Source organism: Rhea americana, unplaced genomic scaffold (assembly GCF_003343005.1).
Source record: "Rhea americana isolate MKP2758 unplaced genomic scaffold, rheAme1 scaffold_123, whole genome shotgun sequence".
NCBI classification, from domain to species: domain Eukaryota; kingdom Metazoa; phylum Chordata; class Aves; order Rheiformes; family Rheidae; genus Rhea; species Rhea americana.
This window is the reverse complement of record NW_028185295.1, coordinates 1,698,702-1,716,366: the sequence shown is the minus strand read 5'-3', so window position 1 is coordinate 1,716,366 and position 17,665 is coordinate 1,698,702. Positions and strand designations below refer to the sequence as shown.

The following is a 17,665-nucleotide window of genomic DNA, read 5'->3' as shown; positions in this document are numbered from 1 at the left end:
CTCTCACGGTCAGGACAGTCGCAAATTATTTGTCGGAAACAAGTGGCCTGAGAAAACCTGTGTATGTATGTGTGTGTGTGTGGGGGGGGAGGGACACGCTTTCCCGGGGGCTGAACTTCCCCCTCTCGCGCGTGCGGGCGGGCGGACGGACGGACGGACCGGGCGGGCGAGCAGGCAGGCGGCGGGGCAGGCCGCGTCGCCATGGCAACGGCGGCGCCTTAAGGCGGGCGGCGGCCGCGGCGCTGCGGGGCGGTGGCTGCGGCGGCCGCAGCGGCCATGGCTCACGGCAACCCCGTGGTGAGGGGGCCGTCCCGTCCCGTCCCGTCCCGTCCCGTCCCGTCCCGTCCCGTCCCTGGGACCGGGGCCGCCCCAGGCCCGGGTGGGCTCCGGTGTGGGGCGGCCTCGCTCCTGCCCCTACCCTGGGAAACGAGGAGCCTTAAGCTAACTCCGGAAGCCTTTTGGGATTATTATTTTTTTCCCCCCCTTCCTTTTCGGTCTTATTAAGGGAAATGTTTAGCAGGGCAGTGGATAAGTGGATAAAAGCCTCAGGGCTGTGACTGTTGGGGGGGAATCAGGAAACTCTGGGGTCAGTGTGCCTGGCTCTCCCTGAGGGAAGTAGRTTTGTGTGGCTGCTCTGTTAGGCATCCTTCAGGTGTGCCTAATCCCGGGGAAGTCCTGGGGACTTAAAATTAAGTATTCYCCTTCCCTTTTTTCCCTTCCCTCTGGAGGGAGGTGTTAATTGTGCTCTTTCTCATGCCAGTTCACATATAAAGAGAACTGGAGGTGCTTAGTTGGTGCTGCTGCGTTTCTCCAYGGCCTCGTCCTTGCGTGTGTAACAGGGCTAAACGAGTGCCGTAGCATACGCGCTGTGACCCCCTTTGCTCCGGCTGGAAAGCACTTGGGGTTGAATTTTATAGTTGCTTCGTACGGTTCAGGCGTAATGCATAACGTAATGTTTGTGCTCCCTATAACGTTGTACATAATGCAATGTAGCTTGGCCAACCTGGGGAGAGGAATATGCCCGTGGAAAGCAAATTGATTTAAATGCAGTTTCTCTTCTGAATTAGCAGCAAAGGCCAAATGTTTGACATATGGACTCGCCAACATTTTTTTGATGTAGTGCTTCAGGAGATGAACTACCCTCAGCCCTTCCTCAGCTCTGTAAATGTGCTGGGGGATTCCCAGGGATCTCCAGGCTCCCTAAAGAATCGTACAAGACCATGGTCATCTCTCAATTGCGCTATTTTGTGCTGATTGCCTTTTGCAAAGATTATCACCTGTAGCTGAACAATAACTTCTATTTATCTTAAGCTGTTTTTCATCTGCAATTTAGAACAGAATATTTCATAGCAGTGAAATATTAATTTGATGCTAAGTTAGACAAATGTAAATAATTCAGATCCTGAAGTCCTAACTGCTGCGGTTTCCTAAAAATCTTAGCTTCTTACTTCCACTTGTATTAGTAGATTATTCTGATGGTGATGACAGTCAGGATTAAAAAGCTTTAAAACATTAGAAGCTGTTTATTTTTATGCTTAGATCTGAATAGGTGAACCTTGAAGCTTATATGTGTTTATGTCTGTTGTCCAGATCTGATAAGAGGATTAGCATCTAAGCACTGATATGTACATGGGAGAGAGAATGAAATGTCACGTTATAGTTGTCGTCTCATATGAGATAAATAATATATATCAATAACTGTAGTGTTAAACTGTTGGCTGTAGTGAATTCCATAGATAAACTACTATATAGCATCTGATTATTGTCACAAAGAATAATCTGTTTTTTGTTCAGCTTGTAACAGCTTATTCACATCATGCTTCTGACAAAATCATCGCTTTTTTTTTTTTTTTTTTTTTTTTTTGTACTGTTATTTGTTCTTTGAGTTAGGGGCTGTGATGTTATCCAGCACTGCTAAAATGATACTACACAGTAAATAGCATATTTGAAATGATCACTTAAAATATGCTATTTTGAAAATATACCACAGTAGCTGTTCTAATGTTCGTAGGATTTTCTTAAACATTTCTGCAGCCCACAGAGACCAATATTTCAAAGCTAAAAAGTCAAGTATTTTTTCAGGGATGTCTCATTAGTCCTATGGATTTAGAAGAATGAGCGGGGCTTGCAGATCAGGTGAACCTGCAGGTCTGTGCACTTAGCAGAGCATTCAACATATTGCACTGATCTCTCCATGTTCAGTTTATGCAGCTGGATTAGATTTTGTGCTGTGCTTGCAGATTACTTGATCTTCATCTTAACTTGTAAATGCTTTAAATTATTTTGTGTAGCCTAAACTCTACAGATCCATTATCGAAGATGTGATTGAAGGTGTTCGGGAACTCTTTGCAGAAGAGGGCATAGAAGAACAGGTTTTGAAAGACTTGAAGCAGGTTTGTTGGGTTCACTTGAATTAATAAAAACTGTTTTTCACTTTGCCCTCTGAAATTTGCAAATTTTTGCCTAACTTAGAGTTGCAAATATTCTGTGAATGATGAATTGGGCTGCTAAAAGTCAAAATTTAGTAGTGATTGTTACTTTGTTTATTGGATAGAACCAATCAGTTTACTCTTGAAAAACTAGTAATACTTGATTATCATTTATTTATACATATATATATATATATATATGTTTATTTTAAAGCTGATATCTGGTGACCTTAATATTGTTTTTGCAGCTTTGGGAAACCAAGGTGATGCAGTCTAAAGCAACAGAAGGCTTCTTCAGGCATAGCCACCACTCGCCACAGTTTACTCTGCAGTTGCCGCACAGTTTTCATCGTGCTCTGCAGACTTCAGCAGGTTGGATGTTGTTGAACACAACAGATACAATTTAAGAATAGCTCAGTGATTCAAGAATCTTTTTGGAAGACTTGAGGGTGCTAGAATAATAAATAAATAAATCTTGGTTGTCAGTGCTCATGTGTATATCTAGTAGGATGGAGTATGGTATGTATCTGAAAGTGGAATTTCTCCAATAGAGGACAAACTAAATTTTGGTAAACTAATGCAATTGCATCTACCTGCCCTTGAGCTGCTGCTTATTTCCAGCAAGGAAGTATGAGGAGAAGTTTAGTCTTCTTGTGTGTAGTCCAGAAATGTAACCCTTAAATTACAAATTCTCCAGAAGGATTGAGCTTTCACTTCCTCGTGTGACATGATGTGTGCTGAGGGTTACATGGCATGTTTGTGCCATGCAACTCTGCTCTCATATTGGAAGTGAATCTATCTACGCATCTTAAATATGTGTATTTGTGAATGATATGAATCCTTGCTCAAATATAAGAGTGTGAGGTTTGGGGATTTTTTTTTGTTCATTTGTTTGTCTTTCAGTTAGTTCTTCTAAAAGCAGATAATTCACATCACACAGAAGTGGCTGACTTTTCACACAGACTTTGACTTCAAGGTCAGTTTGTCTTGATTAAGTTCAGCTGACCACTGTGATGATGTTAAGGTAGAATGTAATGCTCAGCTGAAGCCTCTCCCAATGTGAGAGGGCGCTTAAGACCTTTCTCCACAAAGAAGAAAAATTGTATATGTTGATGTAATTAAAATCTGTATCATAGTGCATGTTTCCGTGGGCAACCATTCAAGGCTGAGTAGGCACCCTTGATTTTTCTGCACTCTTCATGTTTGAATGGACTGTTTTTGGAGATAGACTGTTTTATTTATTCCATCTTGTTAAAGAGGATATACTTTTGCATTTGTTAGCTGTGAGAGGGCTTATATTTAATTATACTTTATTATGACTAACTTTTGGAAGGGTGGCTAGTACTAAGGCAGAACAGAATCTGTTGAAGCCAGTGCACTCTTGTTTGTTTGTTCTTAAGTGATCTTTGAATTGTCCTATGGCTGAGGTTTTCAGAGTAGTTAGGGTTACGTAAATTCTGCTCCTCTTAAAGCCTGTGAAATCTTTCCTTTTGACATATCTTCTTGCAGTGAACTCAGCAGTGAATGATTTTGAAAATCTTACTGCTCCTACCATTCACACCGTTGGATTAGCACTGGTGCAGAAAATTACTTACAAATTTTTCTCATGTTGACAAGGCAGTGCATTTGATATATACATTCTTGATTGTGCTAAAATGGAAACATGGCACATCTGTCCCTGTAGGTGATGCAGCATGTAGAAATGTCACACTTTATTTTTACAGTACAACTCACTTAAATACTTCTATTTAAATGTTTGATCTTTTTTWAAAAAACCAAAATCTCCAAGACAAGTTTTTGACAAAATGCAGGTCTTATAAGTTCAGATTATAAAATAATAGTATTAAAAAATGAGTTCAGCATGAATGTGAAGCAACATAAAAGAAAATGTATTCAGCAACGTTATGTAGATGTGCTTACTTATGCGTTAATCTAATGAGCATGAACTCAACTTAGATTACATTAGCTTCAGTTATGCCTGCTGGAAAGTACTGAATGACCATATATGTCTGTTTAAAATACTTTTTTTTTTTTTTTTAATAGCTTCTTTAGTCATCCCAACTGGCAGAGGTTTCCAGCATTTCACAGCAGCAGACCTGGTATGTAGCTGTAGTGCCATTTTGTTTTCAGTTTGATTGTACTGAATTATAAATGTTAACATTAAGTTTCTCACTTGAGAGGAGGCAAACATTAAATATTCTCTAYATATAGATACTTGAGGACAACATTTAGAGACTGAAAAGGTAGCTTTCTCATGACAATTTTGTCTGTGTACAATGTGGTATAGTAGATAAAGGGCAGAAGTTCTACCAAGAAAGTATCAACAACTGGAGAAATCAATTTGACAGTTCTAGTCCATATTGTTCTGATGAAAACCACATAAAAGTTAAGAATCTGAAGAGAGCAGGCTGCTGCTGCTCTCTGCTGTTTAAGCAGTGAAAAAGGATGGGGATGTACCAGTTGGTTTTGCAAGCAGTGGAGCCAGGATGTGTGTTGGAAGGCATGGCTGCCTGTGGGGTGGAAGTGTAGTGTAAATGTGTATGCACACATCCATTATTATTACTGAGTGTCAAAATAATGTATGGTTGGGAAATGCCAGCGCTAACTGATTTGGAAGCAGCATTATCTGAGAGGCCTAGGAGTCATTCAGATGTGAGTGAGTGTTTTTTGGAGGGACAGGTTCCAAACTCTTCACATGGCAGAATTTGTTTCAGGAGAGGGGATGAGGAAGTGTCTCTTTTTATTGTTGGAGCTTGATGAACATACTGAATGCCTACTGAGCCCCAAGCTAACTCTGCTTGCCAAGCTGAAATATAACATTGGGAAGGTGCTTGTGTAACATTCAAGTTCTCTGACTTTTTTTTTTTTAATTTGTATTTCCCTGGAACAGCTAGTTTGAAAGGGAGACTTGCATCCAACTATTTGCTTTCTGGGAGAGAAAGAGACTATGAAGTGACTTATAGACCTAGGCAAGGAGTCTGTGCTTTGTGAAGTAATGCATAAGCTCAAGTAAAAGTGGCTCTGAGTGGGGAAAATAGCATTCTGGATTGGGTGTATGTTGAGAGGCTACAGAAAAGTGTTCTGTTAATAAAAAGGAAAAAGATATGTGATAACTGGAAAATAAGAAAGCCTTTAGGGCAAGTCATTATCCTTTCAATACAGACTATTCTCTATTTGCCTATACCTCAAAAGTCTGAAGCAACTCTTCAGTAAAGATGATCACAAAAAGGTAGTTATTCCTGTTTCTTAACAGATATGTTAAATGTGAGTTTTTAGGCCCTAAGAGATAAAGTATGAACTAGACTTAATGAAGCTCCTGTGTATCTAGGGTGCTTCACGACCAGGTGCAGCTCTTACCCTCCCTTCGGGTATTGCTTATCCTGTACATGTACCTGCTGGAGTGACACTGCAGACTGCATCTGGTAAGATTAAAAAGRGAAGATCTTAATGGTATAGTGCATTGACTGTGTGCGGATATTGAGGGAGGGTCCCAAATAAAATAAATTAAACAGAAGTTAAGCTATAGTTGGGTAGAGCCAGTTCTCCTCCTCTTCCTTTGTAGTTTGTACTTGCGGTTGCTACAAGAAGAAAGTAAATAAACTGATCAGTTACAATGTGTTGGTTATGTACTCTTGCAACATCAGTTAACTTAGCTCCCCACATGATACCATCTTTTGTTTTAAAAGTGCTGACAAGTATGTACCTTTGTCARTCCAGACATAGACATCTCCCTGTCTTTTATGAGGGACAATCTTCCATATTTTAAGCAGGTAAAGCTATTTTCTGATGCTTCAGAATCAAATTTATTTCTGTAAATAAAATCCAATGGCCTCTTACTCTTCTTGCTTACCCTCTTTTGCTGATAAAGTTGCCTAAGTTGGTTAATTTCACTACAGAACATTTACTGGTACTGCTTAGGGTGTGATGAGTTGAAAGCATATATTCACTCATAAGTCCCCTTCTAAAATGCTTTTCTTTGAGAAATGCATGCCATTAGATACCTATTTCAGACATACCTCCTAAAGTTCTGAGACATGAGCTGCTTTCAGTGATTCTCTGTGTGTATGCATAGTGGACATGGGGAACAGTATAATTAAATGAAATTGAGAACTTGGCTTTGGCATCTTAATTCTAACATTGATAACAATAATAATTTTAAGGGTTCAGTATTTGGAGTAGTTATCATACAAGGAGAGGACAGATATAGGAGTCTTCTGCTTTAAGAAGAGATGCCTAGCAATCCTTGAGTGAACTATCCTTTTATGCAGGGAACAGTTCTTTGCTGTTTCATTTTGTATTCCCTAGTTTCTGAAATGACTTGGGAGTAGGTTTAATACAAGATTTTTTTTTAAAAAAACTAACATGTAATTAAGTTGTTGAACTCATTGTCACAGGGTATTATGAAAGCTAAATACATACATTCGCAAAAGCGTTGTATGAAGTTATACTTGATAGGTCTATGACTGGGTATTCAACGTGATACTCTGGATGGAACCTCTGACTTGAAAAGCCTCTAAACTGTTGCCTGTCAAAGGCTGAAAGTGTGCTTGTGTTGCTTTGTACATGTCCTGATTCTCGTGGCTTGCCTGAGTATTTGCTGCTGGCTGTTACTAGCAAACAGGATAGTAGCCTGTATGGATCTGTAATTTAATCTGTTTAAGCAGTCTAACTTTTCTCCTTGTAGGGCACCTTTATAAGGTAAATATGCCTGTTATGGTTACACAGGCCCCAGGAGATGCAGGTATTCTACAGCATCCTATTCAGCAGATATTTCAGCAGCTTGGACAGCCTTCAGTTCTGCAAACCAACATTGCCAGTGTTGCTCAGGTGAATGCAGCTTCTGTCCAGGCAACAGCTGAAACATTGCAATGCCAGGAGCCTGCTGTCCAACAGACCATGGTATTTCAACCAAGTGTCATGGAAGGAAAACACCTGGAAAACTCTACAAATTCTAYATTGGTTCAGCAGCCTACTACGAGTCAGCAGCAAATTACAACTAATGCAACACTGAATCAGCAAGCAGACTTGACAGAAAAATCCCAGTACAGTGATCTTCATACAGCTGTGTTCACTTCAGAAACCTCTGAAGTGTTTTCTCCTGCTGAATCATTGGCAAACAACCCAAGCAGCCTGCTGCCGGATGTGGAGGAACAGCTAGGCACAGAGCCACAGAAATCGGTGCAGCACCAGGTGTCTGATGATATCATTGAGTTGATTATCATGGGCAGCAGCACGGATGAAAACGCCATCCTGAAARATCAGGACAGTATTGTTCTTGCAGATAAGGTAGGACCTAGTGAAAATATAAACAGTGTTGATGGCTGATTGAAGAACAAGTCTCATAAATGATGATGTTAAACACATCTGCAAGTCACAAATAGCACTTTTTAAGTTCATTCTTTCTTGAGCTTGTTTTGGATTGCAGCAGCTGACTGCTTATGCTCACATTTAGAATTTCAGTCACAAATATTGTTGAAATACTTAGATTGAATGGAAAGTCAAATTTTTTAAAAAATAACACTAAGAAGGAAATGAATGGACATAATACATATTTAGGTTTATAAAGTATTTTTCAAAATTGCTTTTTGACTCTGAGTATATGTGAGTGACCTTTTGAGATCTACTAGATCTGCTACTAAATTTGTAGGTGGATTCTGGCCAGTAGTGGACAAATTGCTTTTAGAATGTCACCTTGSATTAATATTAACCCCAAATATGTGAAGAGCAATTAATTTCCATTGGTAGTCTACACAGAGTTTGAAAAATCAGATTTGATCAAAGTGAAAATCTGCTGGAAGGAAATGTATTTCTTTGGGGGAGGGAGGAGGAATCTCAAACTAAGAYTTAGCTAGAGTTGTATGAAAATTTAAATGAATTTAATAAGTCTCTTTCCTGACTTCATCTAATCTTTCTTCCAGAAATAATTTACAGATACTTTATGCTCAGCTTATCTTGCTGACTTTGAGTTTTATTGCTTATGGGATCGAGGCAAATTTGTTAAATGCAAATGACCGTAAATAGAAAGCATATTATGTTGCTCATTTGAACTTTAATGGTAGGGTGATGTAGACTGTCGGTAGGAAGAATAGAAGGTCAAATCAAAATCTTATTTTCTTGAATTAGAAAGTGTTTGTGGATGTGAATTCTGTACTACAACAAAGATCTAATGAGAAATCTAAGATGACTGAAAGCTTAGAGCTCTTGTGTTCCTGAGAGCTCTCTGCTTAGTAACTCAAAGTACTAAAATGTTTACTCTTGTGCTTGCTCAACTTTTTATGTCTTATTTAAACAAAGCATTTTGAGTTGATGGAGAGTAATTTCACCATGACTTTTATTTTCAAAATGGAAGGTGTAGATGGTTGTTTATTTTATTTTTTTTTAATATTGTGCAGTACTATGCAATAGAAATTCTAAAGGCCAACTCAGTCATCCTTCTTAAGAAGTCAGTTGTCGAGTGCAATAGTGTTTAAAGTCTGACAGAATGTCTTTCTATATTACTGAGGAAGAATTTGACATGGAATCCACTCGAGGTAGGTGTAAAAACAAGATTTTTCAAATGTATTCAGGGCTTAGAAGCAGGCTAGGACTTAACTCCCATTTAAATGCCCTAGATTTTGTTGCTGTATTAAACAAAAATCTTAGGCTCTGTGCTGAACAATGAAAGCTATTCAGTGTTAAGTCATAAGCTGTCTCTGGTCTCTTTTATTCCTGTCAGATGGAACCTACTGAGCAGATGGAATCTAGTTTACGAGCAGAGAATGATATCTGCAGTGACATTGAAGGCATAATTCAGCTAGATGGAACGAGTGACGTTTCTCCCAAGGAAGAAATAGCACATACAAAAGATATGGAAGAGAATGAATTCATTGGCATTATTGAATCGGAGGATCTAAAAGTTCTGGAAGATGAGGATGAGGAAGAGGATGAAGAAGGTGACAACCTTTCAAACACGGAGTCTAGCAGCAGTGGTGGTGATAATGGAGAGCCTCAGATAGATATAGTTGAGGAGGTAATTAAGCTTTGTGGAACAAGTTTAAAATTGTTTATCTCAAATATTGATCTTTAAACCCCAGAACCGTTCCTAACATATTTAACACAGAGAACACAGTTAAGCTGCATACCTCTGTAAGCTACATATCTCTGGAGGCAGGAGGTACGCAGCAGGATCTTCAGAGTTTCTAGGTTTTGATTTACTTATTTTTTGTGTGTGAGATAGCCTTTATTGTCCTGGTTGTGTTTAATGTCAAGTATATTAAATGCTATTTTAGACGAATGTAAAAAATACTACTTAAATACTGTTTTATTCTCTAGGACCCCTTAAATTCTGGTGATGATGTCAGTGAACAGGACACTCCAGACTTGTTTGACACTGATAACGTGATAGTTTGTCAGTATGACAAGGTACAGTGTATAAATTTTATCTTTGTTCCTTAATTGTTTTAAGTAATACTTAGAGCAAATCCATGTCTGATCTGCTGTCAGTGCCTTTTAAAGAAAATCAAATGCTGTAATTGTGTGTTTAAATTGTATTTAGCTGACAGGAATCAGAAGACTTATCTGCTCTTTTCTGAGCAGGTAAATAAGGAGTATATAATAGCCTACTAGTGGAAAACAAGGGGGCTGAATCTTGACAAATTAAGATTTGTAACACTGCAAATGCTTATGCATATCCTTAACTTCTGAGTAATATGAACTGCTCCATGGATATATGCATACATTTTCAACTGTGAATTAAGATCATTGGAATAGGTAATAAGAAAGAGAAGTGTGTCGTCTTTTGTATTGTATGTCTTCAAAGTGCTTCCTGAGAAGATCTTGCTACCAAAAATCTGTATTTTCTGAAAAGCAAAACACTTAAGGAGGACAAAAGTTCTATCCTATGTAAATGTTTGAAGTTCAACTTTATTGAACTATTGGTGACCAAACTTAGTTGTTTTTTAAGTGTTTTTTTTAATATTTGAGTGTCTATAGTGTAAAAGCTGGCACACCTTATTGTGATACCAAATATGGAAAACTGCCTAACAGCTTGCTAAAAATATGACTTTTTTATGCTTTCAGGAGTAACCAGTAATTACTCTTGTGTAGACCCACCTTGATAGGGTCTGTGTTCTAGCTGAAAACTTTTAAAAACTGATAAGAAGTTCAACACTGAACCTGCTGATAGGGAATTTCATACCAGATGTTATGAACTGACAGTTGTGGATTTTTCTTTTACTTTCATTTTACATCCATTTACACTGGATGTAAACAGTTAAACAGGCAAAATGACTGTATTTCCTCCCTGCCTTGAAAATAGGTTGATGCTGAGAGCATGTTCTGCAGTGTAGATATTTTGCAGGCCTCTTAAGAAATGGAATAGGAAAATTCTTTCATACTGCTTTATATGATAGTATTTGCTTTTGAGTAATGCTTTTCTAGGTTTTGCCTTATCATAATGTCCTTCTGCAGGCTATATTGCTTTGCTATATGTATGGGAAGTGGAAATTACTGGGTTTCGGTTAAACTATGCTTGCTTGCAAAGTGCAGTATGTGTTGGGATACAATAATCAAAATGCTCCATTACTGTCTTGTTTTCCTTCTAGTATTGGGACTTCAGACTGCTGCCTTTTGCCTGTTTCCTGTGGGGGGAGGGAAGGAGGGTGTTTTATATAATTACTGTTTTGAAAGGGAGACAGGAGAACTTGAATATGACGAGACTAAGATTAATGAAGTATTTCACATGAGAGAGCAGGAAATTCATCATAAGCAACTGAAATCTGCTGCCAGTATTTGTGCTCTGTTAAGAACAGCACTCTCTAACATGTTAAAGCAAAAATGAGGTGTATAAATTAAGTTTTGCTTAAAAATCTGTATGTTTTTACGTATGGTCTAATACATATTTTGGGTTGGGGGGGGCCTTGATTTATTTATTTTTTATCAGATACATCGAAGTAAGAACAAATGGAAGTTTTACTTAAAAGATGGAGTGATGTGCTTTGGGGGGAAAGACTATGTTTTTGCAAAAGCCATCGGAGATGCAGAGTGGTGAAACTTCACTGAAATAGGTACTTTGACAAGTATGGAATTATTCCCTTATGAACCTTCTGTGAAGCAACTAAACATTCTACTGTTTTGCCATTAAAAAAAACCCACAAAATACTAAATTTAATTTGTTAAACAAAATGTGTAAAATCTGTGCAGTTAATAATGCAAATTAAAACACTGTATTGTTAGCTCTTCAGCTGTCTTTGCTGCTCTTTTCCGATTATTTTGTTCCTTTTCTACSAAAACATAATTGAAATGAACAGCTTTAATGACTAAAATGTTGAGTCTATTAGTAATTTAAGAAAATCACGGAATACTAACTGATTATATTTAAGTAAACTCCAACTCCTTTTTTTTTTCCATTTTGAAATGAGTTAAAACATAACCTGCAGTAGAAAACAGCACAATTTGTAGTAATTTATTTTTCTGCTGGGGAAGGAAAAAAAAAAAGCTAATACTTCTGCAAGTTAGAGACCTGTGGTGGTTTCAGCTATGTACTTTTTTCTTTTTCCCCCCTTTCCTTCTTTTCCCTGTCTACATTTTCTATGTTTCTGTGTTTCTATGTTTGCTTGTTTTTGCTTCAATCTCAAGGCAAGCACTTTAGATATAAGTTAGGAAATGCGGGTGGAAGACCCTTGAGCTATCAAAATATGAGAATTATTATTATTATTATTATTATTTTACCCTCAATGTCTACTGAGATACGATTATTGGTGTGATTTAACATTAAAATGTGATTTATTTTCATTGCCAATGCAAAGTCATTTAACTTTCCTTCTTTACATATCCACTACATTCTGTGGCTGCAGACCAGGAAGCTGTGAAATGATGCAAACTGTGCATAATACAGAGTCATCTCATGCATTTCCCCCCTCTTCCCCCTCCCTTCCCCCCCGCCTTAAATTTAAAATTTGCTTTAAGAAGTGTGCACAAGCCATGCATGTGCTGATAGCTCACTCTGCCAGGAGAACTGCATTCCCAGCAGTCCTGGATGTTCACTGCTGCTTCGCTCCTGCAGAAACAGAGATCAAAGGCACAGAGGCAATTCTGTGCCTTTAGGGTCTGGGTCTTAGCCTTTCATAGCTGTAGTTCTCTGTTCCTTGTTGGGCAGTACCTGAAACTAAAGGGTAACATGCCAGAGGTGTGTGCCTCAAAACAGTGCCCTGCCTGTGCTTCCCAACAGTGCCTGCCTTCTCCAGCATCCACTGGCTTGGAGTTTGCTGCCATGTGGGAGGCACCAGTCTTTGATATATCAAAGTATGAGTGAAAGGAAGGAGAAAGGGGATGTTTATTTAAGCTGTCAGCTATTTAGTGATTTTTTTTTTCTAATATAACTGAAGATCTTCTAATTCACATGACTGTAACAGAAATGCCTGGGGCTCTACTTGCACAGTTGTCCATATATTGGCCCTTGGAGAGGGAGGGTTGAAGATTGTAGCCTCTTGTGGGTGGCATTGGAAATTCATTTCCAACTAGCTGGGAAGTGCCAAGCCAGCCTTATTTAGAAATAGATGCTTCTGCTAAAAGAGTGCCACACGCTGCATCTGGACCCTTCCCTCCTGGCTACCTCCTTTACATCTGGTGAAAAAAGATACCATGAGACACTTTRTATCTCCTCCCTGGGATAAGGCAGAGGGCCTGAGAGGGGAAGTAGCAGGGAAGAGTTGGAGAGAAAGAATACAGAAAAGAAATGGAGAAAAAAAAAACAAAAACAGATTTTTTGTTCATAGTTGTATAAACCCCTGTACTGACATAACAAAGTCACTTTCTCAGGAAGCAGGTTTTTGATTACGTTTGAGTTTCTTGTGTGCTCTTTTGGATGTCTCTGCTGCTATCCAGTATCTAAGACAGGACACTGAACTAAAAGGCTTGAGCTGAGCACGGTATTTCCTTTGTCTGTTATAGACACTGCTCCTGGGATGTGAAGAATTATCTAGTCAAACAGTTGCAATATCGCAGTGCATGACTTTTTCCCATTCTGCTGACTTAAAAGTCACTCTTTCACTCTTGTGAAAGCTTTGAAATGTTCGCACTCTGTAAATATGTACATTATGAACAGTGGGACCACTTCCAACTTGGKCAGCACAGTGATGCTACAGAACAAAGCCTGGAAACCAGGGCAGTGCAGCACAGGACACATGAATCCATGGGATGCTATCAGATGTGAACCATTCACTAACTGCCATGAAGTCCTTGAATGTTGCTTCTGAGAACAGGACATCTTTTCTCTAATTGCAATAAAATGAAGTGGCTGAGAAGTACCAATGTTTCAGCTACTTTAAAAGATGGGCAGCTTTTTCTTTCTTGCTGCATCTTTATCTCCTGTTGTCAGATTGCTGTGCAGAGGAGAGGATCCGGAGCTCTAAGTGTTCTTGTGACTGCTCATCTCTTCCTGTCCCTTATCAGAGCTGCTTCTTCTGTGAATGGGTGCAGAGATGTGTGGGATACAAGCATTTGAGCAAGGAATGATTATTCTCTTCCACCTTGTCTAAGCTTTCGCAGTTCATAGTTGTTACATACCTTCTACTGGTTACCTTGATCTGCCTGTTTTATAATATTCTTAAAACACTTCCTGTGCTTTATCATTTTACAAATTTTCTTACGATAGCTTGCTGCAAACTCTACTCTGTGTCTGACATTGATAATATTTCACATCTGGAATTGAAAGAGTTGTTTTTAATACTGCTCTCATATTTCCCAAACTTATTGTAAGACTTAGGGATTGTGCATTAGTGTGTTTATATATATATATATATATATATATATATAATAAATACACACACACACACACACACACACACATATATATATATAAAATTTATCCTATTCTGCTTTTCACAAATTGCCATTGGCAATTGAAATCAGAAGGAGGCTGCTTGCCTTCCTTCCTCTTGAAGCTTTGTTGACAGTATACATAGCAGCTGCTTATTCCTGGTCACAGCTGGCCTGCATCAAAAGGGGTGCTGAAGCTGGCTTAGCTAGGCCATCAAGCATTCCCTTGGTTTTCATTTTGTTGCATTTTCTAGCCCAGCATGTTCTCTGTATGAAGGAAACTTAATGTGGAGTCCATTTAGTGTCTTCCTCAGCTATCAAATGCAAAAGCTTTAGGGCTTAGAGTAGGGTTTTGCTGTTATCTCAACATTTTACATGTTTGAGAGACTGGCTACTGAATGTGTATTACTGCAGATCTTCTGCCTCCCCTTAAACTGCATTGCAGGTATTTGAGAGAACCTGCAGAACTTTCTCCAGTCCAGAGCTATGGACTGTCTGAGTTTCTTGCATTTCTACACTAGGACTGACTTCTTGTACTGTTAGATGGAATAAAATAGAATTATGCTATGTTTTATTTCCAGTGTTCTTGAATGAACATGACAAAGACTTACGGCTTTGAATAAGACATTTACAACTGACTAAAAATATCCTAAGTCAGGAACTTTTATGCTGGAAAAAAAACTGTTCCTTATTAAAATGCAAGTTCAGTTAGGTAACTACTGTAGCCTATGGCTTTAGCAGTAGTCAGATCAGAATGTTTTTGATCTGAATAGTTTGCTGTATTAATACCTTTGATYGCCACAGTTTAGCACATACACATCACTGCAGATGTGGTGAGAAGAGATATGTAACACCAGTTAGGGCTATTAAAGATACTGCAGTAATTTGTTGTCTGAAACTTTACACCACGAAGAAGGAAAGTTTCCCAAAAATAGAGATGGAAAAACAGCTATGACTTGTATGAGAAGCTTAGTATGAATCTAATCTTTAATAAAGTATTCCTTTTATGTATTTGCTCATTTTTGTATATGGCAAAACTTGGTATTTTTTTAACTGGTAATTGTTTCCTAAATGGAAGATATCACTCAATTTACAGCTAGGTACAAAAAGAAAAATCCATGCAGCTTTAATACTGCTTGCTGTTATGTACACAGCATTCCCTCTCTCCACATCAACTGTAAGAGSAGTACTATCAGTTGTCACTATTTGTAAGTTGTTTCTCCTGCATGTAGAGTTTTTCGATAATGTTAGGTGGAAAAGGGTGTGCTTGCAAGCTCTTTGTCCTCCTGAAATATAATGCAAGTAAATCAGTCAGTGTCTGCTCAAGACATTGTTTTGGCATGTCCCAATTGCATGTAGAACTCTTTTGTGTGCCATCTAGAGAAACAAGCCTCAGAAATCAGTTCTGAGATGCATGACAGAGAAGCCCGAGGCCAGGCTTTCTATTTTTTGTCTCTTTACTTCCTTTTATAGTTAAATGTCCTGGAGTAGTCCCATTTCCTCTTCTAAACTCAGAAGCTGATAGGTATAAAGAGGTGTGTATMATTTGTGATTTTACTGGTTGCTAAACAATATTTTTAATTGTCTCCTTTGCTTCTTGGTACTGCTTTGTTCCCCAGGTGTGGAAACTGCTTATGAGTATAGCTATGCTTGTATATAGAGCACTTACACTGATTGGAATCATGGCATTAAGCCATGAGGGTCAGAGATGTTATTTCTAATTAACACTAAGCTAATAAGYTAAAGATAAATGAGACAAAGAATCACTTTCACTAACGTGAAGCAAACTTAATATGCAATGTTGTGTTTTGGCACCAAGAGATGTGCTTTGTAACGTAGATTTTTACTGTATTGCTGTCAGAGACTTTAAAGCAAAGTACTCAGTTGAGAAAGGAAAATGTGAAGTTCAAAGTGACTGTAGTAAATACAACTTTCTTCTTACACATCACATTCTCAATGGCTGTCAAGAGCTGTTTGGTTGTGACTGTTCTAGAGTAGCCACAGACTCTTACATAGCTGTATTCTTCCACTGACTGCAGGAGAAGCGCATGTCATATCAGCTGAGGATATAGCCCAGGAGTTTTCAGATACCATGTGTATTGTAGACGGAATGTGATCTAAAAAGATCAAAWTTTACAAGCCCAAACAAAAAGTATTTGCTTTAGCTTCTCTGAACCAAAAATGACCATGTGCAGATCTCAAGCTACCATATTGTTTTGAYAGAAAACTGTAAGCATTCACACATTCCTCCCATTAGAAGTAATGTAATCTGTCAAGAATAAGAAACCCAAGAGGCTTGTTCTGCAGTCTGTACTATTTCTGTCTGTATGACCATGAACTTTTGTTCAGGATTCAGTAACTAAGCCCTTCATTTTCAGAATATCATGCCAGTGCAAAATGTGGCCTCCCCTGAATGTGACCTGGGTGCAGGCTCTTGCAGATATTGTGTGTAGCAGGAGTAGAAATTGCTTCATGGCATTGGATGCAATCTGCAGCTTGTCACCCAAGACAGGTTGTTTGGCCCATAAGATGCAGGTAAGAGCCTACGGATCTAATTCTCCAACTTCTATRTAGTATGTTGTTAGCTTATGGCAAGTGAACTGCCTAAGAGTGGTAACCTACTTGCTGTAAACGGAGTAAATACATTGCAGTTAACAAAGGAATGTTCAACTCTTACTTTAATTAGGAATACAGCCAGAAATTTGTATCTCCTTAGCATCARGCAATGCATGGTGAAAGAGAAGATAGATTTCTGTGGGAAAACACAGTCACTGAGAAGTTACTGCTCTGTTTAAGCAACTGGAAATGGAGTTGGACTGTGAGTGCTGAGAAGGAGCCCCCAGAAGGCATTCCAAATGCCACCGGCCTTGATGATGCCAGAGAGGGGCTAGCGGAAAATAATGCACAAGATGGTAGCTGGAGATAAAGCTAGGCAGTATTTATTCATCTGTGCAGGCAGCAGCTATCCTGCTGAGAAGGGACCTTTATAGGTTGTGTTTTATATGTATGTGTATGTACGATGTACAAAATGCAGTTGTTCTACATGGAGTAATTGGGGTTTTGCAGCTAGTGCATCTCGTTTCCAGATCATATACAGTGGTGTACAGGCTAACTTTTTTAAAGTACACGTCTCACAAGCTCAGTCTGAGATCTAATGTAAACTGTGAAACTGCTAGTAACAGAAGTTCAGCAGGCCAACTTCTCTCCATGGCTGACATCTTTGCAACCCACTGCTTGAATGCTGTACCCAGCTACACCCAGATCAAGAATACAGTTGGGAGTTTSTGTTGATGAAATGCAGGGAGCCATAAAGTTTAATGCCCCTTTCTTCAACCCACCAATGCCAGCACAACCAATGAGAGGTGAAAAAAAAGTCATGAAAGCTAGCAGACAGGCTCTAAATACCCGAGGGAAGCAGATTGGAGAGAAAAGAGCCAGAC

At 38.8% G+C, this 17,665-nt stretch overlaps 1 protein-coding gene across 1 annotated transcript; it reads left to right on the top strand.

Annotated features, from left to right (window-relative positions):
* Positions 1–270: 270 nt before the first annotated feature.
* GTF2A1L (general transcription factor IIA subunit 1 like) lies at positions 271–11,464 on the top strand. The gene is made up of 9 exons (XM_085325784.1): positions 271–297; positions 2,292–2,393; positions 2,678–2,801; positions 4,473–4,528; positions 5,758–5,851; positions 7,114–7,715; positions 9,145–9,438; positions 9,741–9,830; positions 11,350–11,464. Exons 1-9 carry the CDS (start codon positions 277–279, stop codon positions 11,455–11,457), a joined length of 1,491 nt encoding a protein of 496 aa, XP_085181910.1. The 5' UTR covers positions 271–276; the 3' UTR covers positions 11,458–11,464.
* The last annotated feature ends 6,201 nt before the right edge of the window (positions 11,465–17,665 follow it).